The following is a 24,803-nucleotide window of genomic DNA, read 5'->3' on the forward strand; positions in this document are numbered from 1 at the left end:
ACACTATTACATCATTAGCCAGTATTATTATGTAGTTATGAAAAGTTAGAAATTTCTTAAATCATTTTTAACTCAGTGATAATGTAACTGTGATGTAATTTATTACTTTAGATAAATAGTTTTTTTTTTTTTTTTGTATTTCCTACCCATTAAGAGGGACAATTTATTACAGTGTCACATTATAAACTACGTTTTAAACTTTTTCATGGGAGCTTCGAAATTTGAATGAGGTGATATAATCACTCAAGGGGAGGCTTTATTTACTTTTTAGGGCTCAAGCATCATTTTAGAGAACTTTTGCTATATTGGATATTCCTTTTGACCTCTGACCTAGATTATACTGCTTTGTGATCTATTTGTGGACATTAGCCTCACATTTTGCATTTTAGTCAGTTCGCTGATGCTCTTATCCTGAGTGATTTAAAGTGAACATGCAGGTAGAGCATGTGGTGTCTTGCTCAAGAACTCTTCAACATAATGTGGAGGTGTATAACCAACTCTTGTAAAATATAAACAGCATCTGCTCATAGATGAAAGCATTTGGAAATAATACATTATTCATTCAGAACATATCAACCCACATGTTACGTAAATAGCCCAAAAAGTACAGTTGGTTTTTGTCAGACTATCCACTTTAGTGGTCAAGGCTTGAAAGTAGTCTCTCCTCCCATGTTTGTCAAAAGTGGAGCTGCTTTACTTGAGTGCCGGTAGACAGAGCAGGGACATGTGAAAATTTAAGTTTAAAATTAAAGTCTGAGTGGTGGTTAGTTGACACAGATTCTTTAAGTTCTCCAAGAGACAAAAAAACAACAACAAAAAACAGAAATGACATGGGTAACACTTTCCACTATGGCTTCATGAATGTATGAATTACCGTAAATAATGATTTCTACTTAAGAAATATCACTCGAGAGGGAGTGCTGTCATATGAAATATCAGCATGACCTCAGGTTATGATTTACTCATTTAATCAATTTTTGGCTTCACCAGCACAAATAATTCCATCACAATTCATGCTTCAACTGAATTGAACATAAACATTTACCAGCTGCAAGCTAGCTTGACTGGAGTTTTCCACCGCGGTATCTGCTCATGGCATTTTGTTGTCCAAATAGTTGCCTGTAAAACAGCATATCCTAACCCTGATCTTAGCCATAACCATAACCACAACCACAGCCTGGGCAACAGCGCTGCCTTACAGTCAACACTGGGGGTAAAAAATGCTGTAAGTGTCTCTATCCAGGCTTCTTTCCTCCCCCTCATTTTTTTCTGACAACCATAATTAAAGAATGTTGTTTTTGGAAACATGTCCATCTTTGTGCAGGCATGGTGTCAAGGTTGCTTTAATGTAGATGATGGCAGTTAATTCAATTAACAATTAATACAGAACATTTGTAAAGTGGAGTGATGCACATATTTAAAGTCCCTCTCCAGTCATTTATTAAGCCCCTAAAAATGACAAATTTAGAAGTTTTTTTTCCCTGAAAAACATGCCTTTGTGTCTTACATGTAACTCTAAACCTTGCCCTTATTAAAAAATCCACAGATCAATGGATATGCAAGTAATCCCAGCCCATGACAGTCATGAATATTGTGCCATATTTGAAAATCTATCAATGAAAAAAAAAAAAAAATCAGCGAGTCTCTTAGTTCCCATACCAGAAAGTGTTATCTCTGTTTTATATCTATGATGCAAAGCTGAAAACACAGATGTACAGTAACCTGTTGATGATAGAACACTGCACTGTAACAAAATAGCATGATAGAAGGTCTGTTAAGTAGAACAGTGCTTCACTGCCTGTCATTTCTGTAAAGCAGTGGGAGTACTGTGCTCTGCTGCAAACCCCTCCATTAGCCTTGGCAGTAGGCATAGGCAAATGGATTATAGTTGTAGCATATAATAGTTAATCCTTTGTGCCTGTCTAGCAATAAGTGTATGGACAAATATTTTAAAGTGTAACAACTAATTGGTGTGCACAGGACTTGATCATATGAACAGTGTGGTTCTCTATCGTGTCAAGACTATCTCTCCACCCTACATATTCCATATGTACGGGGGACTGACCCCACTGGGGCAGCTGTTGTGGATTACTCTTTAAGACACATCACCTGTGGTGGCCACACACTGATTGGCAACCTATGGCTATATAAGCCCCACCTCTGTGTGGCCACGCCGATTCCTTGATTTCCACTGCAAGCAGTTGTGTGTGTGTTCTCTAAGGGGTAGCGTGTGTGACAGATTGTGTGCAAAATCCACTTACTTTGTGTTGGGAGAGCTGGTCTACGGGCCCCTCTCTGGGTAGCTGCAAACTGTCTTTGCCCAAGCTGGTGAAAGCGTGGCGGCTTGTGACAACGGTTTGACCGTTCCACTGGTTGCCATTGTCTCCCGTGAAATCCGACCTCGTCGGAGGTAACGTGGAGCGTGATCACAGCAGCCAGGTGTGGCTTGTGTGTGTCGGCGGCAGCGCTGCTTGACACATACTGCCAATAACTGCTCGTAAATCCGACCAAGTTGGAGGACACGGGCGTATCTGGCCGCGGGTAATTCCGATGAAAAAAAACAAAAAAACAGCGGAGCACACACACCTCCGCCGGTTTACTTCCGTGTTGGTGTGTGACGTATGAGGGGCGATTAGTGCCACCGGTGCATAGGATGGATAGTCTATCACATACCTGTTTGGGCTGTGGCATTAAGATGCCTATGGAGGATGGTCATGACCAGTGTGTGCATTGCTTAGGGCTGGACCATGCACGCATGGCCAGTCAAGATCCCGCCTCCTGTATGAATTGTTTCATACTGCCAGCTAGAGTGAGGGAGGCTAGAGCTCGGGTCTTCCCTGATAAACGCCCAGCTGTTATCACTGAGCAGCTGCATAAATCCAAAAAACCAAGAATGGTGGTTTTGGATGACCCAGTGGCACAATCACCTCATCCCTCTGCAATGTCTGTCAGGCCTGCGGTTGCAACTCCGCCTACTGTCCAGGCCCCTGCCCCCATGTGGGAAGGACAGGGGGGCATGTCAGATGCATCTGATGATGGGGACGTTGATGTTTTGACCGTAAATGCAGAGGATGGAGACCTCTTCCCGGTTCAAGGGGGTGTAGAGGGTAAGCAGGTAGAAGGGGAGCAGGAGCAGGAAGTGACCTCTCCTCTCTATCACCAGCTTCTTTCTCGGGCTGCTGAAGCATTAGGAATTGACATGCCGGTAGACCACGGTCAGAGGGCCTCCCGGTTTGATGATGTGGACGCAACTCAGTCACGGCCTTTTTCTGCACCACTGCTTCCTGATGTGGAAGACCTGGTTTTGAAACAATTTTTGAAGCCAGCAGAAGCCCATCGTTGGTCAGGCCTGTGCAGAAGACTGGCAGGTGTTCATGGTAGAGAGAGGATTGTCTGCGGTCCTCCACCTCCCATGGATCAGGCTCTGGGGGCCTTGATGTCCCCCACTAAGTCAGTCTTGGGGACACCAAGTTGCCCTAGCAGAAATACGAAGATGATGGATGCCATGCTCAATAAGCTGCATGGAGCCATGGCTGTACAGGGCCAGTTGGTTAATACTGGGGCTATTTTAGCCTTATATCAACGCCAGCTGGCCAGTCAGTTGAATGACGACTCTAGCCTAACGGCTGAAGTAGAGCAAGTGTCATCACTTCTGGTGAGACTCATAAAGGAGCAGGCTGTGGCGACCGGTAGGGCCTTGGCTTCGCTCTGTATGGTGAGGCGCCACCTCTGGCTGTCTCAGTCACGACTCCAAGGGGAAGACCGGGCCTGTCTACTCCGGCTGCCTGTGGTCCCATCTGCCATGTTTGGACCAGATGCCCAGGCAATGCTTTAGCAGGCTAAAGAAGCTCGCCAATGTGCCAAGGAAATGTCTGGTATGCTTAGGCAGGGCCGTACCCAGCACATTGTGCCAGCCCCACAGGCAAAACCACCACAGTTGGGTTCTGCAGTTTCCAGTGACCTAAGGGTCCATTTGGAAGCCAGTCGGCGTGGTAGGGCTAGACGCCATCAGCAAAGTGGCCAGAGCCGTGGCCGAGGTCCCCCCAGGCCATCTACTTCTTCCTGACAATTACCGGGTCCCTGTCCCCCCTTGCCTCCCAGACCAGCACAAACTTCCCTGGGAGACTCTTGGGGCAGACCCCTGGGTGGTATCCACCATGACACAGGGTTATCGATTGCAATTTCTGCACCCACCCCCTCTGACAAAGTTGGCCACCTTCACGCTGGTGGCAGATCCCCAGCGCAGGGAGGTCCTGGCGACAGAGGTCGACACTCTCTTAGTAAAGAGAGCCATCAGGGAGGTGATGCAGGACAATCATCAGGCGGGGTTTTATTCACGGTACTTCCTCATTCCCAAGAAGGACGGGAGGCTGAGGCCGATTTTGGATTTGAGGGGGCTGAACAAGTTTTTGAGGCCCCTACGTTGCAAGATGTTGACGGTGCTGAGGGTTCGTCAAGCTGTCCTCCAAGGCGATTGGTTTGCCAAGATAGACCTGGAGGATGCATATTTTCAGATCCCAATATGGGAAGGGCACAGGCGTTATCTCCGGTTTGCCTTCAATGGCAGAACATTCGAGTTCTGTGTCCTCCCATTCGGCATACCACTTGCCCCACGCACGTTTACAAGGTGCATGGATGCGGTACTGGGACCCTTGCGTCGAGAGGGTATTCGCATCCTCAATTACCTCGACGACTGGTTGGTGTGTGCTTACTCCGAGGAGCAGTGCAGCAGAGCTGTAACTCGACTCCTGCCGCACTTAGAGTACCTAGGCCTGCGTCTCAACAAGAGAAAGAGCAGACTCAATCCCACACAATCCACCGAGTTCCTGGGCTTGTGGTTGGATGCCAGAGCAGGGACTCTTTCCTTGACTCCTACAAGACGGGACGCCCTCAGGGCTTGCTTATCCCAGTTTCAGCTTGGGGCCACGGTGACCTGGAGACTGTGTCTCCGCCTCTTGGGGTTGATGGCTGCCACAGTGCATGTCATACCTCTGGCTCTTCTGAACATGCGCCCAGTGCAGCGTTGCCTCCTGGGTCTTGGGCTTTGCCCACAGAGGGACCTGCAAGCTCGGGTGTTGGTGACACGCAGACTGCGTGCATCTCTCCGTTGGTGGCAAGAGCCAACCAACTTGGCGCAGGGGAAGGCTTTAGGACCCGTGTTGCGTCGCCAGGTAGTGTCATCAGACGCGTCCCTGGTAGGCTGGGGGGCTGTCCGCGAAGGCAAGGGCATCAGCGGCCTTTGGCAGGAACCCTGGTTAGCTCAGCACATAAATGTGTTGGAGCTGAAGGCAGTCCATCTGGGTCTTCTGCACTTCCTGCCAGTGCTGCAGGGGCGCCATGTGCTGGTGAGAACCGACAGTACAGCAGCAGCAGCGTACATCAACAGGCAAGGGGGCCTGGGTTCCCCTCGCCTTTGCAGACTGGCTCGGATAATTTTGGAATGGGCTCATCCTCGGTTCAAGTCCCTGAGGGCTGCACATGTGCCGGGTCAGATGAACCTTGCGGCAGATCGGCTCTCAAGGGGAGGACCCCTCCCCGGAGAGTGGCGGCTGCATCCAGAGGTTGTCAGCCAAATATGGGATCGCTTCGGCACAGCCGTGGCCGACCTCTTTGCATCCAGGGAGACCACGCATTGTCCCCTCTTTTTTTCCATGGGAGGGACAATCCTCCCTTGGGCACAGATGCGATGGCACATCAGTGGCCACAGGGCCTCCTGTATGCCTTCCCTCCTTTTATCCTCCTGCACCAACTCCTACAGAGAGTCCGGGTGGAGGATGTGAACCTCATCCTGGTTGCCCCCAACTGGCCCCAGATGGTTTGGTTTGCAGAGATTGCACCCCTTCTTCAGGGACAACCGTGGGAACTACCCATTCGAGGGGATCTCCTGTCCCAGGCCCAGGGGACTCTGTTTCATCCGTTTCCCCAGGGTCTTAGGCTTTGGGCCTGGCCCCTGAGAGGGCCGAGTTCCTAGCCATGGGGTTTCCCCAGTCGGTGGTTGGCACTCTGCAGGGAGCCCGGGCTCTATCAACCAGGGCTGCTTATTCCTACCGTTGGGGGGTTTTTCGATCATGGTGTTCCGCAAGACAGGTGGATCCCCTCTCCTGCATGGCCCCTGATATCCTTCGGTTCCTCCAGGAAATGCTGGATGAGGGGAAGTCTCCTTCAACTTTGAGGGGGATGGTGGCAGCCATAAAGGCTGCCCGTGTTGGGCCTCGTAAACTGACAAGGGACTGCTGCGACCTTGTTACTCAGTTCCTTAGGGGGGCTCGTCGGGTTGCTCCCCCTTCCAGGAGGCCAAGTGTCCCCTCATGGGATTTAGAGTTGGTTCTGTCAGCTTTGTGGCACGGGCCATTCGAGCCACTGGCAACAGTGGAGCTGAAATGGTTTTCCCTCAAGACGGGATTCTTGTTGGCTATTGTGTCGGCAAAAAGGGTGGGTGAGCTCCATGCCTTTTCAGTGCATGAGGAATGCTGCTGGTTTTTGCCTGGGGATACTGGGGTGGTGCTGCGCCCAAATCCTGCATTTCACCCTAAGGTCTGGTCTGAGCCCCATAGCAATCAGCCTCTGGAGCTGCACCCTTTCAGCCCTCCTCAGGATGGTGGTGCTGGGTCTAGGGGGGGGGGCACTATTGTGCCCTGTTAGGGCCTTAAAGCTGTACATACAGCGGACTCGTGCCACCAGGACTACAGACCAGCTCTTTGTCTGTTACAAGGCTAACAGTCTAGGGAGACCAGTCTCCAAGTCCAGGCTGTCCCATTGGGTGGTAGAGGCAATCCAACAGGCGTATAAGGCGGCAGGTCAGCCTGCCCCGGCAGGGGTGCGTGCACATTCCACACGGGGCCTGGCTACCTCCTGGGCCTTGTGGAGGGGTCTGAGGGGCCTGTCTGAGATTTGTACGGCGGCCTCTTGGTCGACCCCGTCCACCTTTATTAGGTTTTACTGCATGAATGTGGCAGCCAACACCCCGTTCACGGAGCGGGTCTTGGGCGTGGTACAGTAGGGCATGACTGAGTATCCACAGCCAGGGCTCTTAGGAGCACATTGGCCCTGCGTGATCTTTTCTTTTCTTTTTTCTGGGCTAGCCTAGCGGGCTAGGTGACGTTCCCCCCTTTGCAGCTGGCTTCGCGTCTGGCAGGGCTGGCTGGGCCTCGGTAGCGCCTTGCGCCGAGGCCAGGGGGGTGTACATGATGTATATAGTTCCTTGGTTTGAGCACGTGGGTGGCTCTGGTGGCGGTGACGTCTCATTCGAATTTGTCTGCTGCTTGTACTCCCGCAGGGGCGGCCTGATCTGCTTGGTTTCTTCGCGGTGTGTCTTACAGAGTCCCCGTACATATGGAATATGTAGGGTGGAGAGATAGTCTTGACACAATAGAGAACGGATGGTTACATGGTAACCTAGGTTCTCTGAGTGGAGAGACTATCTCTCCAGCCATGAGCCGCTCTGAAACACGTTCCAATCAAGGTTAACCGGCGTGGCCACACAGAGGTGGGGCTTATATAGCCATAGGTTGCCAATCAGTGTGTGGCCACCACAGGTGATGTGTCTTAAAGAGTAATCCACAACAGCTGCCCCAGTGGGGTCAGTCCCCCGTACATATGGAATATGTAGGGTGGAGAGATAGTCTCTCCACTCAGAGAACCTAGGTTACCATGTAACCATCCGATCAGAGGAATATGATTGGAGGAGATAAGTGTGTGCCTAAAAGCACAGCATTCCAACATAAAAGTCTTACATTATCTTAGAATTTTTAATCATCATTCATATACTCACATATTCAGCTGTAGCTGGGACAGCAGCTGGTGAGCACATCTGAAGCTCAAGGGGAAAAAACTGAGGAGCTGAGTTCAGGCCGGCCTAGACATTACAGATCAGAGCCTTGTTCTTCTGCTCGCTGAAACACCACCATTCCTTTTGCCACCTGTTACGCTAGTGGTTTAATACTTAAATTTTGTTTTCTGGTGGTTTTGTTAATTTGATATGATCAAAGACCCTGTGTTAGTTTCCCCATTGCTCTGTTGTGATGGATTTGTGTTTGTGTCTTATTGTTGGGCCCTGACAGCTTTGATGAGTCTCTAGAAGAGCCCTTCTCCTTGCCTGCCCCTCCGTTCAGCAGCTATAAGTGAGTGGGGCCTGTGCGGCCTGCAAGGTTCTCATTACATCAGTGCAGTACCTCTCATCCTTTTTGGCTCAGGACCCCTCCCCTACCCTCAAAAAAAGACATGCCTACTCACAGCTTCCTGTTACTGTGAATACATGGAATGGTGACATTCTACATTAAATATTGTTTTATTTTCAATTTTCAGACAATTATCAGTTTTACTCTTTTTGTGGCTCTGTCGCAAAATCTTTATCTAAACAAGTAATTTAATCTCTTATACAGTCATAAATCTTGTTATTGTTGTTGAATTGTTTCAGGAATTTTTCCAGGATCAAATGTAAATATACTGAAAAAAGGAAGAATGTGATAGATCAGCCCACTAGGATCAAAAAATAATACTTGATTCAATAAAATTCTTCTTCTAAAATTGATTTGCTTTGGAAACAGGTGGTATGTCATCCCACTGGCAGATTTTTTACTTGATTTAAGAAGAACAAGATTTAACATTGGTTATATGATTAAAATGGCATGTCAAGAGAGGGTGTGGAAAGTGGGGTAGTTTGGCAGTTGAAAGGTTGTGGGTTTCAGGTTCCACCAGTGTGGCCACCTCTGCCTCTATCAGGAGATTATTTTTTCATTCATTTCTGATCAGCACCAAGGAATCCACATGCTTCTTCTCATGTCCCCATGGGGAAGAACACTATTTCATCACAATGTGTTAATTTATTAATTTCAAAGAAAGATTAAAAACGTAAAGATTAAAAACATAAAATAATAGTTGTACATTTGTTGTAATGTGCAAGTATAATCTTGCACATTCCATTAATTGTTCAGAGATGCTCTGTTGTCTTGCCACCTTATGTTGGGTCCTGAACCTCAGGTTGAGATCTGCTGCTGTAGCGGAGAGCCTTGTTGTTCCAATACTAACCCCAGCACAGACCTTCTACTGTTCTCCTCCTTTCACTGTTTCTCTCTGCTGCCTCGTCGGTGTAACAGGGCAACATGAGATCACACAGCCTTCAGAAACCCTGTAACCACTTTTACTAAATGATTCAAGTCTGTCTTTTGGTGGAGTGACATGCTCCTCTACACACTGACCATTGACTGGGGCTTGTGCGTGTGTTTGTGTGTGTGTTCATGCACATCTGTGTGTGCATTTCCTTCCTGATAGGGTAGGTGATACCAAGCACGGGCACTCCAGAAACACTCCTGCCAAATCCCCCAGAGTTCAGCTAACACACAACATCCTGCATCCGGCACACTTGCTCTAGATTGCTCTCACAGGCGTTCTTTTTCCACTAATGCTCAAAATGGCTGTAACCGGTTGCCTCCCAGCACAGCTCAACTAGGCCTGAGTAACCTGCATGACCTCGTCTGGTTTTCCTGCGTCTGTCCCCGTCAGCCTGTGTGTCTGAGTATCGATGGTCCGTCTCTGCCTAATTGTCTCTGTGCTTTCCGGTGTAGGAACAAGTCCCAGAAGAGCAAGTTTGATGAGGACCTGCACAATGAGATGACTACTACCATTGATGAGCTCAGCAACAAGTATGTTCACTTTTGAAATAAAATCATATTTAATTTACATATCACATGATGTGCAGCAAAACTGTTTTACAAACACAATTAACAATTCATTATCATGAAAAAGAAATCAAGTAATGAAAAAAGATAACATCACAAAGAGAAAAACAGAAGTAACACATGTAAAAGTCATTGCAATTATATCATTCATTTGCAGAGTAGAAACTGAAGCACAGACCTTGTTTGTTTGTTTGTTTGTTTCTTTCTTTCTTTCCTTCAGGCAGTGGTCTAAGTCTGAGGAGACTAGCAGCCTAGCTCTGTGGTTTCCAAAGAAAGACTTGGAGAAACAGGTTAGTTGCAAATACTCACACTATGTATGTATGTTGTATTGTATACAGTACTGCAAGGCTCTTCAATTACAAATTCATTTGGGCCAGATTTTAAAACCAGAGAATGTAGATGGACCAGACATTTTCAGCAGCCTGTTGAAAACCTTGTTTTTTTTTTTTTTTGTTTGTTTAGCTTTTGGTCACAATTTTTAAACAAATGCACATGAATATAGAAAAATAGTAATGTTTATTGTTTATTGTTTTATTTTTGAAATAATCACGTAAAGACTGGAGGGGAAGGGGTGATTCCATGAGGCTGGATCTAGTCTGACAGTTCCTGAATTCCCAGTACCGGGCGTCAGGTTCTGTCGACGGTCTTGGTCTCATAGTTTCACACTAACTCTGAACCTCAGTCGGAGCGTGTGTTCTTCAGGTTAGGTTATTTTCCACTGCTGTTTAACTGTTATTACTTCTGTTTAACTGTTAATACTTCTGTTGAAATGGTGCATATTCCTATCTTTTTATAATCCCGGTTCATAGTGTCTATATTGCTTACTGCTATTAATCATGTGTATAGTGTAGATTCTGCTATTTATCATGTGTATACTGTATATTCTGCTATTTATCATGTGTATACTGTATATTCTGCTATTTATCATGTGTATACTGTATATTTCTTCTAAATTTGCACATTGACCTACCTCTATGCACATTTTATACACCCATGCACACGTTTTTTTTTTTTTTTTGTTGCACATTGCTTTTTGCACACTGGGTTGTACTTTGGTTATTCTGTTGTACTCAGATCTTATTCTGTTATACTTAGATCTTATTCTTTATTTCTATTTTTTTTATTCACTTAATTTGTAATCTGTGGATACTGCTGAAGAAAATGTGAATTTCCTGCGGGATGAATAAAGTATCTACCTACCTACCTACCTACCTACCATAAAAAAGGTCACATATCTGACCCAGGCACATCACAAAATGCAGAAACAGAATAAAATCGAGCTAGCAATGCACAGAAGCATAACAAGTAGCAACAACAGTAACCAAGACTCTCATTCTCTCTCTACCAGTATCTCCCTCCCTTCTCTTCCACTCTGGTATTTGGAGATAGCAGTAAAATAAAGTATTTGCCATTCCAGGCAGAGTTAAACCAACGGTTTTCATTGTCAATTTTACATTTCAGGGGTGACGGAGTATTATTTTGAGTATAGCACATTCCTATTTGTTACTGTCAGTTGCCAGATGTTTTGAAAAGCTACTAGGCATGGTCGGAATTGAATTTCATGAGAAAACACTGATTTGTGAAAGATATCCTAGTGTGCTGGGTGTGCCTCTTGGCTGCTTACGAATTTTAGACCACGCTTGCAGTGCTCTAACTATTTAGGCAACACAATAACATTAATAATAATAATAATAATAATAATAATAATCAATATTTTCTCCAAAAAATATTGCAATTAAAATATTAAAATTGCTATTAAATATATATATATATATATATATATATATATATATATATATATATATATATATATATATATATATATATTTATTTATTTATTTCATGCTCGCTGGGATACTCCATCATAATGTTGGGTTCACTCAATCTGGGTCACTGGTACTCATGATGCTTTAAACTAGAATGTACCTCCCAGAAAAACAGTGCATAAAGTACATGAAGCAGCTTCTGTGCTTAGAGGAAAAGTTAGTTAAAAGAAAAAAACAAAACAAAAGGAGAGAAAAAAATCTATGCACAGGAAAAAACAAGTGCAAACATTTCAGAATTAAGCATTTGATGACAAGGACAATAACTTTAGTAGTGAAACCTTTGTTCATGTTTCTCCTTGTTCTTTGCTGAAGGCATTTAGATTTTCATTTTACTTGAGTCTAGTCTATTTCTATTCTTTTCTGTTTGTAGTCGATTTCCAAGTGATCAACAGAGGCTCACATGTGCTCTTTTTTTTCTCCCTTCTAAGTACCGAGCCCTTGACTTGCCAATGTTCAAACACTATGTCGGCTGTGCCACCTTCATCTTTCTCTGCATCTTCGTGGTTCAGATGTTTGTCACAAATGAGTGAGTATGAATAGATTTTCACCTGTCACCACAAGCTGCCATTTACTAATTCAAAAATCTATCAAAAACTTTTTTGCAAACATTATTATGCTACACAAATGTATTTTGTCTGGGAGAGACCAACACTGACTATCAGTGTTTGCTTTCCTCTTTGTCTTGGTCCCTCGGAGACAGGCCAAAAATGTTGGGGACATCTAGGGTCCTATCTTGTGCCACCCGCTATCCGCTGCCACTACCCGCTACCCGCAAATTGCGGATTTAGGAACTTCCGCTATCCCTAAATGGTATCTTGCGCCACCCGCTATCCGTTATGCCGACTCCGTCACTTGCGCCTGGAGGTGTGTCCGTGGGCATGTTTCATGCGCTATCCCTAAAGTTTGGGCTGTTAGGAGAGCGCGGCCAGGCGGCTTCAATGCGCGCCCCGACGGAGCCTTGCCACCCACACGGTCGGACTAATACCGGGACGCAGCCGGAATGGACTGAGTATATTACTCATATAGACTGTTTAGAGGAAAGACTGTTTTAATTGGACACTTACGCCAGCACGTTTTATTGTTTTATCATAAGCCAGCAGCTGTGCTATATTTTTATTTTTAATATTTTATTTGCCCAATCTACCTTGTCAATAAATTAGTTTACACATAATTCCACCTCTGCCTCTTGTGTGTCTGTGGTGTGGCCCGGGGATTTTAACTCGCCTATAATATAATATATAATATGTATATAAAGCCAATTTGCTTTAGCCTCAGTAGAAGCCCTGAGAAAATCTACCTCCCTCTCTCCATCGCGGGTTTAGGATTTAGGATTTAGGATAGCGCATCCTGCCCTTAAAGGCAATGGCACCTGGCACACTGATTGGTTTAACTGGCATAACGCCCAAAACATGCCTATGCATAATATAGCGGGTAGCGCAGGTGTTTTGCGGATAGCGGGAGGTGCACAAGATAGCAACTTTTACGGGGGAACACCTCTTCCTAAATCCTAAATCCGCAAATAGCGGGTTTAGGGAGTCTGGCGCAAGATAGGGCCCTAAGTCATTTAAAAATGCACCATACCGATGGTATAATGAGAAAGGAAGACACTGGCCACTAATGTTGATGTGATTTTTGTCTTTATCTCCCTCAGTCCTAAGAAGCTGGGGATGTCATTCGGAGTGCTGGTTTGCGTCCTCCTGCTGATCCTGGCCATCTGTTTTGCAGGTCACCTGCAGGTCAGACAAAGTCTTCCATATACACTTAAAATTCATCAGATGAATGGCTGTAGCTGATGCTGGTATTTAGAGCGATTCACAATGTGTGCAACTGTAGAAAAAGTTTCAACTTTATGTGTTTAGTGGCCAGTTGATTTGCAGCAAGTGGAAAAAGAAACTGACAGACACAACAAATCAGAGACAGTCTCCACAGCTAGGTGTCGGTGCAGAGTTTCAGACAAGCAGAACAAGACAAATCATTTTCATCATCATTATCAGCATCTGCACATCATGATCAACAAGCAACAGCCATCTACCAACATTTAGGAGGCCTGAGGCAGTAAGGATAAAGGAGTCCTTATGCCAGTTTTTCTTGGCAGTAGTGAGACCTATCCACTGGAGGAAATAAAAGCTCAAATTCCTAGATTTTCAAAATGTCATGCAACCAATCATAAGGGCTGCCAAGGGGTCAAATATGTACCAGGCACTGTCAGAATGATCATCTTACATATGATAGGGAGGCACTAGGTAAAGAAATACGGCCAGGGCGAAAAGGAGTCTTTTGTTTTATCATATCAACCCATTTTCAAACATATTTTCAAATATGAATACAAATTTTTAGTGAAAATGTTTTTTTCAGACAGATCACATTTTCCACTGAATCAATATAAAACAAAAAGGTTTGTTTGTGATTACCAAAAGAAAAATTCTGAAATATTTGGTATGCTTGCTGTATAGCTTGAACTGTATGGCATCAATTCTACATGTTTTTCAATAAATTGAGATTTCACATTATTCCAGCAGTCTTGGAGCATCCTGGTCCAAGCGAGTCTACAGCATTTTAAGATCTGATGTTTTATTGGATTTAGTTTTGGGTTAAACTAATTTTAAAAAGGAGAAATATGTGATACATGATAAAAAAAACAAAACAAAAACACATTTATATACACTTAATTGTATCCCCTAGGCGAAGTCCAACAGATACTGTAGGCATACACCATGTTTGTAGAGATTTTCTTGTGATTACAGACCGATTCTTTCAATTACTGACCAATTCTTTTAATATTTGGTCATGGTCATGGGTTGTGGTTAGGGCACAACACCCATATATTTTCTTTGCTGTGGCAAATGTATTGCATTAACAGTGCTGTTTTGTGCTGAGAACAATATGCCCACAGGCACATTGATTGTGAACTCTCTAGAGGTCACAATTTTGGGGATAGCAAAATGTCCTTCTCCTCACCTTTGGCAAGAAATAATTTGGCAAAAACTCGTGGGTAGTTACCTAATCGTGTGTGAAGAAGATACTCATTTACATTTCAGTTTCATGTGAGCATTTCTCAAAGACGTAAAATACTGAGTAAAACATTGTTTTTGTTTTAGATAAATGACTGAAGCAAACAGTTGCTGGTAGTGGAATTTTGGGCCCCACTGAATAGTGTTTCACTGCACCAGATTTAGTCAGCGTGTGAATGGAAACATGCTTTCTTGCATGTCATGGAAGCCACCCATTCCATTCCGTAGGCCTTGCCTGCTGTAGCTAACCAGGTGGCCTTTGTGCAGGACATTTTACATTCAGTCCATGACAGGCAGTGTGATCTACACATTCACTCAGACAGATCCCCTGACTGGAAATAGCCGGTGCTAACTGAGTCTGTCACACATGATGTCTGGAGATGGATGACTGTACAGAAGTCACACATTCCTCATAGCTGCTTAATTCCATCTTTTTTACTCCCTTCCCATCTTCTGCCTGCAGCACCTGTTTCCAGAGAAGCTGTCCAGCTGCCAGTGGCTGCCAGCTGTGTCGGAGGCGGTGGTAAAGCGGCCATGTGTGCGCCTCCCTCTGGCCACAATCACTGCTGCGGTCACTGTTATCCTGGCGGTTTTTAACCTGGTAAAGACTGTGCTTTCACCACACTGAGCATTGACAGAATGTCATCACATGCTCTGCTATTTATAGCAGCTGTACTACACCTCATAGCTGAAATACCAAACTTCAAAGCCTGCTGTCTAGTGGTTGTGTGTCATTCAGATCCTTTTACTGCCCCTCTAGTGCTTCATCCAGACACCTTCGATAGATTGTTCCAGTGACACTGCAGAACTGCATCGCACAAATGACTCCCATGAGCTGCAGTTTGATTTCTTCTACCTGCCTGTGAGTGATTGTTTTGTTAAACACAGAGAGTGTTCAAATGGCAATGCTGAGTATTCAAGAGTCCATTCATAAATTGTAACTATTCAAATTGTACTTCAAATCGAACAAAATAGTTTTATAAGTAATAGTACTGTTTAGGTTTACATGGAGTAGCAGTGTGGCAACTGCCACCATCTTGTGCCAGAGCAGGCCAAAACAGACCGTAAGATGTTTTTGCAAATGCTATGTGATCCATAGTCTAATTGTCATCCCATCCCTTTCTCAGTACTCCGTGTACAGCTGTATCCTGTCCCTCATTGCGTGTGGAGTCTTCCTCAGGGTGAGCTTCGAGCTGAAAGTCCTCTTCCTCGCCGTGGCCTCTACAACCTACTACATCATCATCCTCAGCACCAAGAGGGAGCTCTTCATGGCCTACGGACACTTCCTCTGTTTTCCACGCAGTAAAGGCTGGAACTGCAGCAGGTGGGACTGAACTCTTGGAGTAAATCCTGTATTCCTGTCAGGTGGATTTTAAGTGTACTGTTTCCCTGCTCCCACACTTTTGCCCTTCCGTACCTTTGGTGGCATTTTATAAAGGGTTGAAAAATTTGGCAAGGAGATGGGAAATGAAAGATGAATGACAGTGTAGTCCTGGGAATGAGTAGCAATTTGATATTATTCACTTTCTATTATTTCATGTATCCTCTAGCTCAGCGGTAGGGCTGTAGTCAACCAAAGAAAATCTTGGTCGAGTAAAGTCCTGAAATTTCGACCAAAAGTCGGCTAATCGGGGGGCGGCGGGAACACACACACACACACACACACACACACACACACACACACACACACACACACAAAAAGTAGGCAGTAGCCTACCTGGTAGCCTTGTCTGCCTAAATCAATTATAAATAAGGCCAGACAAAAAAAAAATTTGGGTTCTGGTTCCTGACTGAGTGTCCCTTTTAACCCCCGAGTCAGGTTATTTTATTGGCCTCTGTGTAGAAATAAAATAAAAAAATAAAATAAAGGCACTGTGCGACCGAGTGTGACCTTGTTGGCATTGGGCAAAAGTTAAGCAGGGCTTTTATTTTGATGTTGCACTCGCCTTATTTGTGATGTTCTCGCGTAACTTGATGGAATCACATACCACTGACAGCACTGGCTAGAAAGAATGGACTTCTGCACGGTGTGTGTGATTTGTCCTCGCAAAGCACCAGTGAAAATAATCTGACTACAAGAGAAAACCTTCGCAGATGTAGTGAAAGAGGTGAAACAGTGCCATTGCAGATTTGCAAATGCAGGAGGCAAACATTGACGGATCCCCCGTCATGTTTTCCTGCTGCCCCCAACGTGGAGCTTGGCTCTATGGCGGTGGGCGTGATGGGTGTATTCGACTTCAGGTACCTAGCGCTGCAATGCGAGCCAGAGAGACCACCCTCTGCTAGGAATAATGCTGCGCCGTCCGTTAAAAAGGTGGTAACTTATGCAAATATTGAATTAATTATATTTAAAAAGCAACCCATGCGTCGCTTCTGAAAATAAAAAAAAGAATAGAATAAAATAAAATAAAATCCCTACCTACCCATCCTTCCCATGAATAAATAAAATAAAATAAATCCCCTCTACCCATCCTTAAAATGCTAAATAAAATAAAAAATAAAATAAAATAAATTCCCTACCTATTCATGCCCTTAAATGACAAGGAACCGGAACCCAAGGTATTTTTTTGTTTGGCCTAAACATAAACAACTAGTATTTGCAGTATATTAAATCGTTTTTGACCTAATTATTTTGCACTGAATGACACACTCGAGTCGGTCAGCTCTGACAGCGTTGCATCACGTGCACCTACGCAATGTCATAGCCTATGATTTCCGAAAATAGTACAATGTCAAGCTGCCGTCATCGCGGGTGTGTGCGCCTGCAGTTATAAAACGATTATTAGACTAAAACTTTGAAATATGCCAATTCTGATATGTTTATACTCAAAACTGGTGGAGCAACCTAACGCAGACATGTTAGTTTACCGTTTTTAGGTGATATGCCATGTTGGTCGTTGAGCTGTGATACGCAAACTGTTGTTTGCAAAGTTTGCATTTGACTTTTTTTCCATCTATTTTGGTAAAATGCTGCCACACTGACGACCTCTTTGACATGGTAGAGGACTAAATGTTCATTAGACGTTCTTAATTAAGCAAATATTCTGAAAACCAAGCCTAATTTTTTCTTCAATTCAGAACATACGGGCTGTGTCCGCCAGTGGGTTGGGCTAATCCAAAATCGTGAAAACAAGGAGGATGTTCTGAAGACAGACTGTTACCTGTGAAACAGGGTGTTCTGAAAACACCCCCATCAGCACTTAGTGCTTTACTCCTGATAAAATTAACACGGCAAATAATCAACCAATCAGATTTTGGTCTACCAAGAACTGTGAACTGGTCATCTTGTGACCCCAAAAGTTATCTCATTGTCCCCAGTTTGAGAACTATTGCTCTATCTTAACCTTACCCAACGGGCTTAATATTACAAAATGCATGAGAAATCACTTAAGTGCAAGAATATCAGCTCTTAGTTACTCTTGTGCATTTCAAAGGGAAATGAAATGGTGGGAATTGAACCAAAATACAGTTACATTTGAAGCATGTATGTAACATTCATATCGGAACAGTTTACACTGAGTGTGGACATCATCATAGGCAACTGGCTCTAAGGAGTACATGGGTCAAAGCTGCACTGACCTGACAAGAGATGTTGGAACAATTATTCTTATTTCCCTGGATTAACAAAATACTTAAATGAAACTGACATCCTTCCATGAATGCCCTCCTCTGTCCTCCAGCACTGAAGATGAAGACATCCTAAACGGGCTTGGCCTTGTTAAACATCCCCAGGTGATGAGTTGCATTTATATCACCTTGTTTCTGGTCACTATGCTCATCATCTCACAGCAGGTAAGGACAACACACTTCTCATTCTCTCTTTCACTGTTTCTTTCCCATTTTTATCCCCCACTTACCATATAGATGCAGAAGTGGAAGTAACTGTACTGTGTACAGTGTACTTTTTTGAGTATTTTTTATAAGTCACTAATTGTCTGTGCTTAGGTACATTTTTGCTTGAGTATTGTTGTTCACTACATTTTTAAATCCATTAGAGTACAAATGATAAGTGACAGATTGTGGAACTTTTCACAATGAATGCTCACCAGTAAAGATGACAAAAGGAATCTGCTTCTACTTTGTTTGTTCTACTTTTTGTTGTTTCCAACTTCCAACAAAAAGGGCACAATAAACTACTGCAGATGGTCAATGGAAGTGAGGACTGTTCAGACTCTATGAGCAAAAATGTGGTATAAGTGTGAAAAAAGAGGCAAAATATCAGTGAGCTGGCCTGATGATGTGAACCATGTAGACTCAACCATTATATTATGTTACTCCACATTTGTCATTTGAGGGCCCACTCACATTGACAAGTTTGAGCCCGTATCGTGCTAAAGCCAAAATCCCCCCCTCCCCAGTCCCCGGCTGGCCTGCACTCACATTACCTTTTTCCCAAACGCGCCCAAGCACAATTGCCCCCGGTGTGCACGTCATCACGTTGAAATACGACAACAACAGGCATGGCCCGACGTCATTATAAATAAATGTAGTTCAAATACATCATGTCTTCCTTTTAACTAAAAAACGTTTTTGGTCCTTTTAATCAGACATGGGATGTTTATTTACCTTGACCGTTTCGGAGGTAACTTCCTCCTTCTTCAGAAAGGTCCAACTGACAGCCGGAGCGGCACCTGTCAGATCCGGCAGCCCGGGTGACCGGGTGGCCGCACACCGCGTGGTGCCGCGGCCAGTGCCGGCCAGTGCCGACGCGGTGCCGGCCAGCACCAGGTCTGCCGGATCTCCGCACACAGACTGCTGTACTTTCATTATAAACCGACTTTTGTTTATACGCGGTTGCAGCAGCACAACGGACAATGACACAGACAACATGGTTGATTATTGATTGCGCAACGCGGCCATTCGCCGGTAATCAAGCTGCGCACATTAAACAATTTTGCAGAGGCAGGAGGAAAGTTGCATGATTTACATCCGCGCACTGCGTGCGTGACCGTGCATGTGCTCGTGTACGCGCCCGTACCGTGCAGAAGCACACCCCTTCCAACCGTGCCAGAGCGGGGGAAGTGTACTGTATTCAAGCACGATACGGAGCGATCACACTGGTCAAAGAATCCGGATTTTAAGGGCAATCGTGCTTGGGCGCGGATCAAACTTGCCAGTGTGAGTGGCCTCTGAGTCTACAGGGTCCTCACTTCAATCAACCTGCCACAATTTTTCAGAATGCCCCTTTAAAAGAGTCTCGTTTGATCCATCTTCGTTCATCCTTTTATAACTATGTCGAAAAGATCACACCTCACACAGTTACTGTTATGAAAAACCTTTTACAACAGTAAAGAGTATTTCTACTTGAGTAGCAATTTGTAGTACTCTTTCCACCATGTACTGAGACATTTACAAAACAGTATATGTTGAGTCAGGGAAGATTGTCACTTGTTCACATTCCCCACCCACATGTCCTGTGTTGTTCCAAGGACTGAAACAAAAAGCTATTTGAGGCGGTCACAAACTTGCTTTTCTAACCTCTGGCTGCCACCACCTTCTTCTTCTGTTATTTACACATTCAAATCCTCCATCTTCCCTCACTCCTTCCCTTCTTTTTCACATCACATCCTCACAAAGTGTCTTTGTCTCCTAGAATGAGTCCTGCTTTCGCCAAGACTTCCTATTGAAGAACAAGAACCACACGGAGCAGGACGAGATTGAAACCAGGGAGAATCTGAACCGCCTGCTGCTGGAGAACGTGCTGCCGGCCCATGTGGCAGCTCTATTTGTCGGGGAAAATAAAAAGAACGAGGTGGGACTCCACGCAAACTCTTTACTTAACGAGAAGCATAAGGTAGGCGCCTGGGTTAGGGGTGGATTTCTAAGGCAAACATGCCCCCTCCTCCCTACTCAGCTTCCATCCTGTGCACCGAGGCTCCCATCACTGCACTGGCTGACTCATTGGCACATTTAGTGACTTAAACATCAATACAAGTTTGAAATGAAAATGGGCTTATCAGCAAAGTAATGTAGTTACTGCATACTGTTTAGATAGTTATCAATGGAAAAAAAAAACAGATGCCAAATGAGAAACTTTGAAAACACGGTTCTCATAATTCTAAACTATCTCTCACTTGATTCAGCCATCACTCATTCCCACTTTGAAATGGGGATTGTAACATTGTTATGATCATTATTTATTGACACAGTAGAGACAGAGCCACTCAAGCTTTCATAGCCTAATGTACCCACCTAAAGTGTATTAGTCAGTTTGCAAAATGTAAACAAAAATTAGACATTTGTCAGTATTTAATTTTTGTTAATATTCTATTAGGAACCCTGTAACCATGACTTGTTGGTGTGTTCTCTCATGAATGAACAAGGCATAAGATTATGTTTTCCCATCTTCACAAACAAGGAAATAAAGGAAATGAGATTTTAACAATATCATAGTCAGGATAATAGAAATCCAAGTCTGTCTCTAGTGATTTGAGTGGAGTGTTTTCAAAATGCTGAATAGGTTATTGATAAGAACATAATAAACTTAAAAGAACAACAACAACAAACAATTAGACGCAAATATGTAGTATTTGTTGGCTCAAAAGAGTTCTTACTGTCTTGCTGGTGATAATTTTACATATGTCCACAGTCATAAATTTATAGTGCAAGAGCATAATTGCAGTAAATGCAAATGTGCATCATTGGCTATTCCCTTTTTCAGATTTACAGGTGGACACTCTTTAACTAAGAAAGTGCAATAGGTGCATTTTCAGCAATATATTTAGGTCACATGTATAATTGCAGGTCAGATTGTGCAAGCAGATGCACAGAGCAGTGCAAAGAGTGAGATTTTCTGATGAAAAAAAGGAAGTTTTTTCTTCTAAAAGGCAGTCTGTATACTGACCATACATGGCACTCTAGGAAGTTAAGCTTGTTTCTATTTCGTCCCTTCTGACCGCCAGAGGCGGTGCTTTAAGCACTGAATAGTCCCTTCGCGCATGCGCAGTTCGAGTATGTATACCAAAAAAGTCACCTGTGACACCTGGATGACCCGGAAAGGGTATAAGTTCCGGGGTCAACCGGCACATCATTTCCTGTTTTCTTCTCGCGTGCGAGTCGCAGGCAGTAGCAGCTCAGGCTAAGCGTTTTTTTTCTGAAACTATAATATACCGTTGCTGGTAGCCCTGTGATCTTTATAGGTCGGAGCTGCGGAGCATTCGCCCTCCAAGGGCTGCAACGGAACCACATTCCTATTGGGATTGTTTGACGGTTTGTTGTGTTTCTTCACTCACAACCGGATTCGAGGTATGTTTGTTTGATTTATATTTATATCGCTACATTGTGGTGAGGCTGGCGTGTGCGCTTTGCCCCCCCCAGTATTGCATGCTTGCAAAATATAAGTTTACTACCGAGTTAACTTTGCTTCGGTCGTTGTTTTGATTGTGATATCATTTGTTGGTGACGGCAGCGTTCGCGCTTTCCGCTCCCATTGTAAGTTCATTTCGTTCCATAATATAGTTTTATTATTACCTAAGAGGGAATTCGCCGAAGTCTTTTGCTTCGGGTGTCTTTTGTTTAGCATTGAACAGTTTTTGTTGGTGAAGGCAGCGTTTGCGCAGCCCGCTCCCGCTTGCTGATAATTGTTTGTTGCGCACTGTTGCGCTGTGATTAGTTTGTGATTACAACGGTGAACGTCTTGCAGCAGTGAGGTGAGCGTCTGCGCTCACCTCCGCTGTTGCAGATTAGCTTCCTGCTGGGCGCCTTGTAGCGGTGAAGGTTGTGTTCACGCCCCCGCTCCTGCTACAGGCTCACCACCAACGTAGGCGCTTGCGGCAGTGAAGGCAGCGTTTGCGCTCCCCTCTCCTGCTACGAGCCAGCTTCCTGCCGGTTGCATTACAGCGGTAAGTACGGTGTTTTCACCCTCGCTCCCGCTGCAAGCCTGCACCTCCTAGAACCCCTCTGCTGTGCAGGTTGTGTGTTCGCATCCTTCCCTCAGCTTAGGTGGTTGGACCAGAGCTCTGATGATGGAGAATGCACATCATTGTGTTGACTGTGGGACTGCTTTGTCGGAAGATGACGGCCACGACCTCTGTCCGGTGTGCCTCGGCCCAGACCACCTTCGAGAAGGACTCTCTGACAACGCCTGCATGAACTGCAACTGTATGTCGTTTGCGTCAAGGGCTGCTAGGCTGGCTCAGGTAGACCATTCAATAGGTGGAGACGACCTCCCACCATCTGGTAAGTTGCCTCCAGCCCAGTCTACTCGTTCAAAGCGCAGGAGAGAGGCATCAACTGCAGCTGCTCCTACTGAAAAGAAAAGGAAGTCGGATAGCAGGCTTGCTGAGCAGGTACAGAAGCTTTCTGCTGAACTTGCGGAGATGAGGTCCCTTTTCCAGACTCGTCAGTCTGATGCTCCCCCAGTAGACACAGAGATGTCATTACAGACCCCACCTATGCCCTTGCTGCTTCCGGAGGAGGATGTACTTTCTCTTGCGGCCTCAGCCACTGACTTTGGTATGCAAGAGGATGAACACTCCCATGCTTCAGAACTGGGTTCCCATTCTTCAGTTCAAAGCCCGCAGAGTATGCTTGGGGAGTCGGACGCCTCCATGTCCGACATACTACGCATGGCCGTGGATCGCCTACAGGTACAGATCCCACAGCCAGCCCAATCAACACCAGGGACCGCCTTCTTTAGGCGGGGCGGCGCTTCCACTTCCTTCACTGTCCCTCCTTCGAGGGATTATCTCCAGGAACTGCATTCATGTTGGCGAGACACTGGAGCCTGTTCTCGTCTCACTTCTGACGGCCGGGCACTGGCAGCTATGCATGATGCGGCAGCGGTTGGCCTCGACCGGATGCCTTCTATCGAACCGACTATTGCGTCCCTCATTGTGTCTCCCGATGAGGCAATGCGGGCAGCTGCCAGATGTCCTCGACCTCAGTGCCGGGTCACAGATGACCTGATATCAAGGGCATATAATGCCGGAGCACGGGCTGGTCGCATTGGTAACTCGCTTTCCCATCTCTTGCTGGCCCTGTCTGCATCACTACAGGACAGCAGTGCTGATGTCTCCACAGCTAATTTCAGTGATGCGTCACTACAGGCGTTTGCCTTAATGTCGAGGGAACTGGGGAGGATGATGTCATTCTTGGTGCAAGCTCGCAGGCAAGTGTGGCTTGCGCAGGCGCCCTTGACGGAGGCATGCAGGAGGGCCCTCCGTGATGTTCCAGTGGAGCCCGGGGAGATGTTTGGCTCAGCCGCTCAGGAGGTGCTGGAGCGCACACTGAAGGCTCGGCAGACCAGGGAAGAGTTCTCAACCCTGGTTAGAAGCATGCCTCCCCCCAACAGACCCAGCAGGTCCAGGGCCCCCATGTCCCGACCCTCGGCCTCTTCCCGGGTTCGCTTACCGCCACCGACTGACTCAAGTCTGCGCCGTAGTCCTCGTCGTCCCACTCAGAGGCCAGCCAGGGACTCTCGCACCACGGCCCGTTGGCCCTCTGCACGACGTGGAGCTCAGGACCCTGGTCGGCGCCCCCCCACGGCCCCTAGAGGTCAGGGGGGCAGTAAATGAGGCATCGGGGCCGGCTGTCGGATATTTCTCCCATCAGCAGCTCGGTTACTGGGCTGCTCACGCTTCGGACCCCTGGGTGATTGCCACCTTAACCCACGGGTACAAGCTTCAATTCCGACGCCGGCCCCCTCCCTCCAGCCGGGTGACGATGACCACCATCAGCGACCCGGCAAAAGCTCAAGCGCTGGACCAGGAGTTGTCCGCCCTCCTGGCCAAGGGCGCGATCGAGGCCGTAGACCCTCTGCAACAGCCCGGAGGATTCTACTCAAAGTACTTCCTCGTTACAAAGAAGACTGGCGGATTCCGTCCGATTCTGGACTTAAGAGGGCTCAACAAATATTTGAAGGTAATAAAATTTCATATGCTGACCACAGCACATGTGTTACAAACTGTCACCCAAGGAGAATGGTTTACATCTGTGGACCTGAAAGATGCTTACTTTCACATCCCCATCGCTCCTCACCACAGGAAATTCCTACGGTTCGCCTATCGAGGCCGTCACTGGCAGTTCAGGGTCCTCCCTTTCGGACTCTCCCTCTCCCCGAGGGTGTTCACCAGGTGCATGGCAGCGGCCCTGGCACCCCTGCAGTCTCAAGGGGTAAAGGTTCTGCCATACTTGGACGACTGGCTGGTTTGTGCTCCATCCAGAACTCAAGTGGTTCAGGACACGGATCACCTTCTCTTTCACATTTCCCAACTAGGCCTGAAAGTGAACGCAGAAAAGAGTTGCCTGGAGCCCTCTCAGTCTACGGTCTTCATCGGTGTGGCATTAAA

General features: G+C 45.7%; 1 protein-coding gene across 3 annotated transcripts in view; it reads left to right on the forward strand.

Moving 5' to 3' along the window:
* The window catches only part of adcy7 (adenylate cyclase 7), a 124,028-nt gene that overhangs the window by 88,773 nt on the left and 10,452 nt on the right, over positions 1-24,803 (forward strand). For 2 of the 3 annotated variants that reach the window (XM_030078613.1, XM_030078620.1), the window contains 10 exons: positions 8,061-8,120; positions 9,564-9,641; positions 9,898-9,967; positions 11,932-12,029; positions 13,155-13,239; positions 14,978-15,115; positions 15,275-15,376; positions 15,642-15,838; positions 18,195-18,306; positions 20,108-20,266. In XM_030078613.1, coding sequence (XP_029934473.1) covers positions 8,061-8,120; positions 9,564-9,641; positions 9,898-9,967; positions 11,932-12,029; positions 13,155-13,239; positions 14,978-15,115; positions 15,275-15,376; positions 15,642-15,838; positions 18,195-18,306; positions 20,108-20,266 — 1,099 coding nt within the window. The remainder of the gene's footprint in view (positions 1-8,060; positions 8,121-9,563; positions 9,642-9,897; positions 9,968-11,931; positions 12,030-13,154; positions 13,240-14,977; positions 15,116-15,274; positions 15,377-15,641; positions 15,839-18,194; positions 18,307-20,107; positions 20,267-24,803) is intronic. The other variant, XM_030078626.1, reaches the window with a different exon arrangement.

This window comes from Myripristis murdjan, chromosome 3 (genome assembly GCF_902150065.1).
Source record: "Myripristis murdjan chromosome 3, fMyrMur1.1, whole genome shotgun sequence".
Lineage (NCBI taxonomy): Eukaryota > Metazoa > Chordata > Actinopteri > Holocentriformes > Holocentridae > Myripristis > Myripristis murdjan.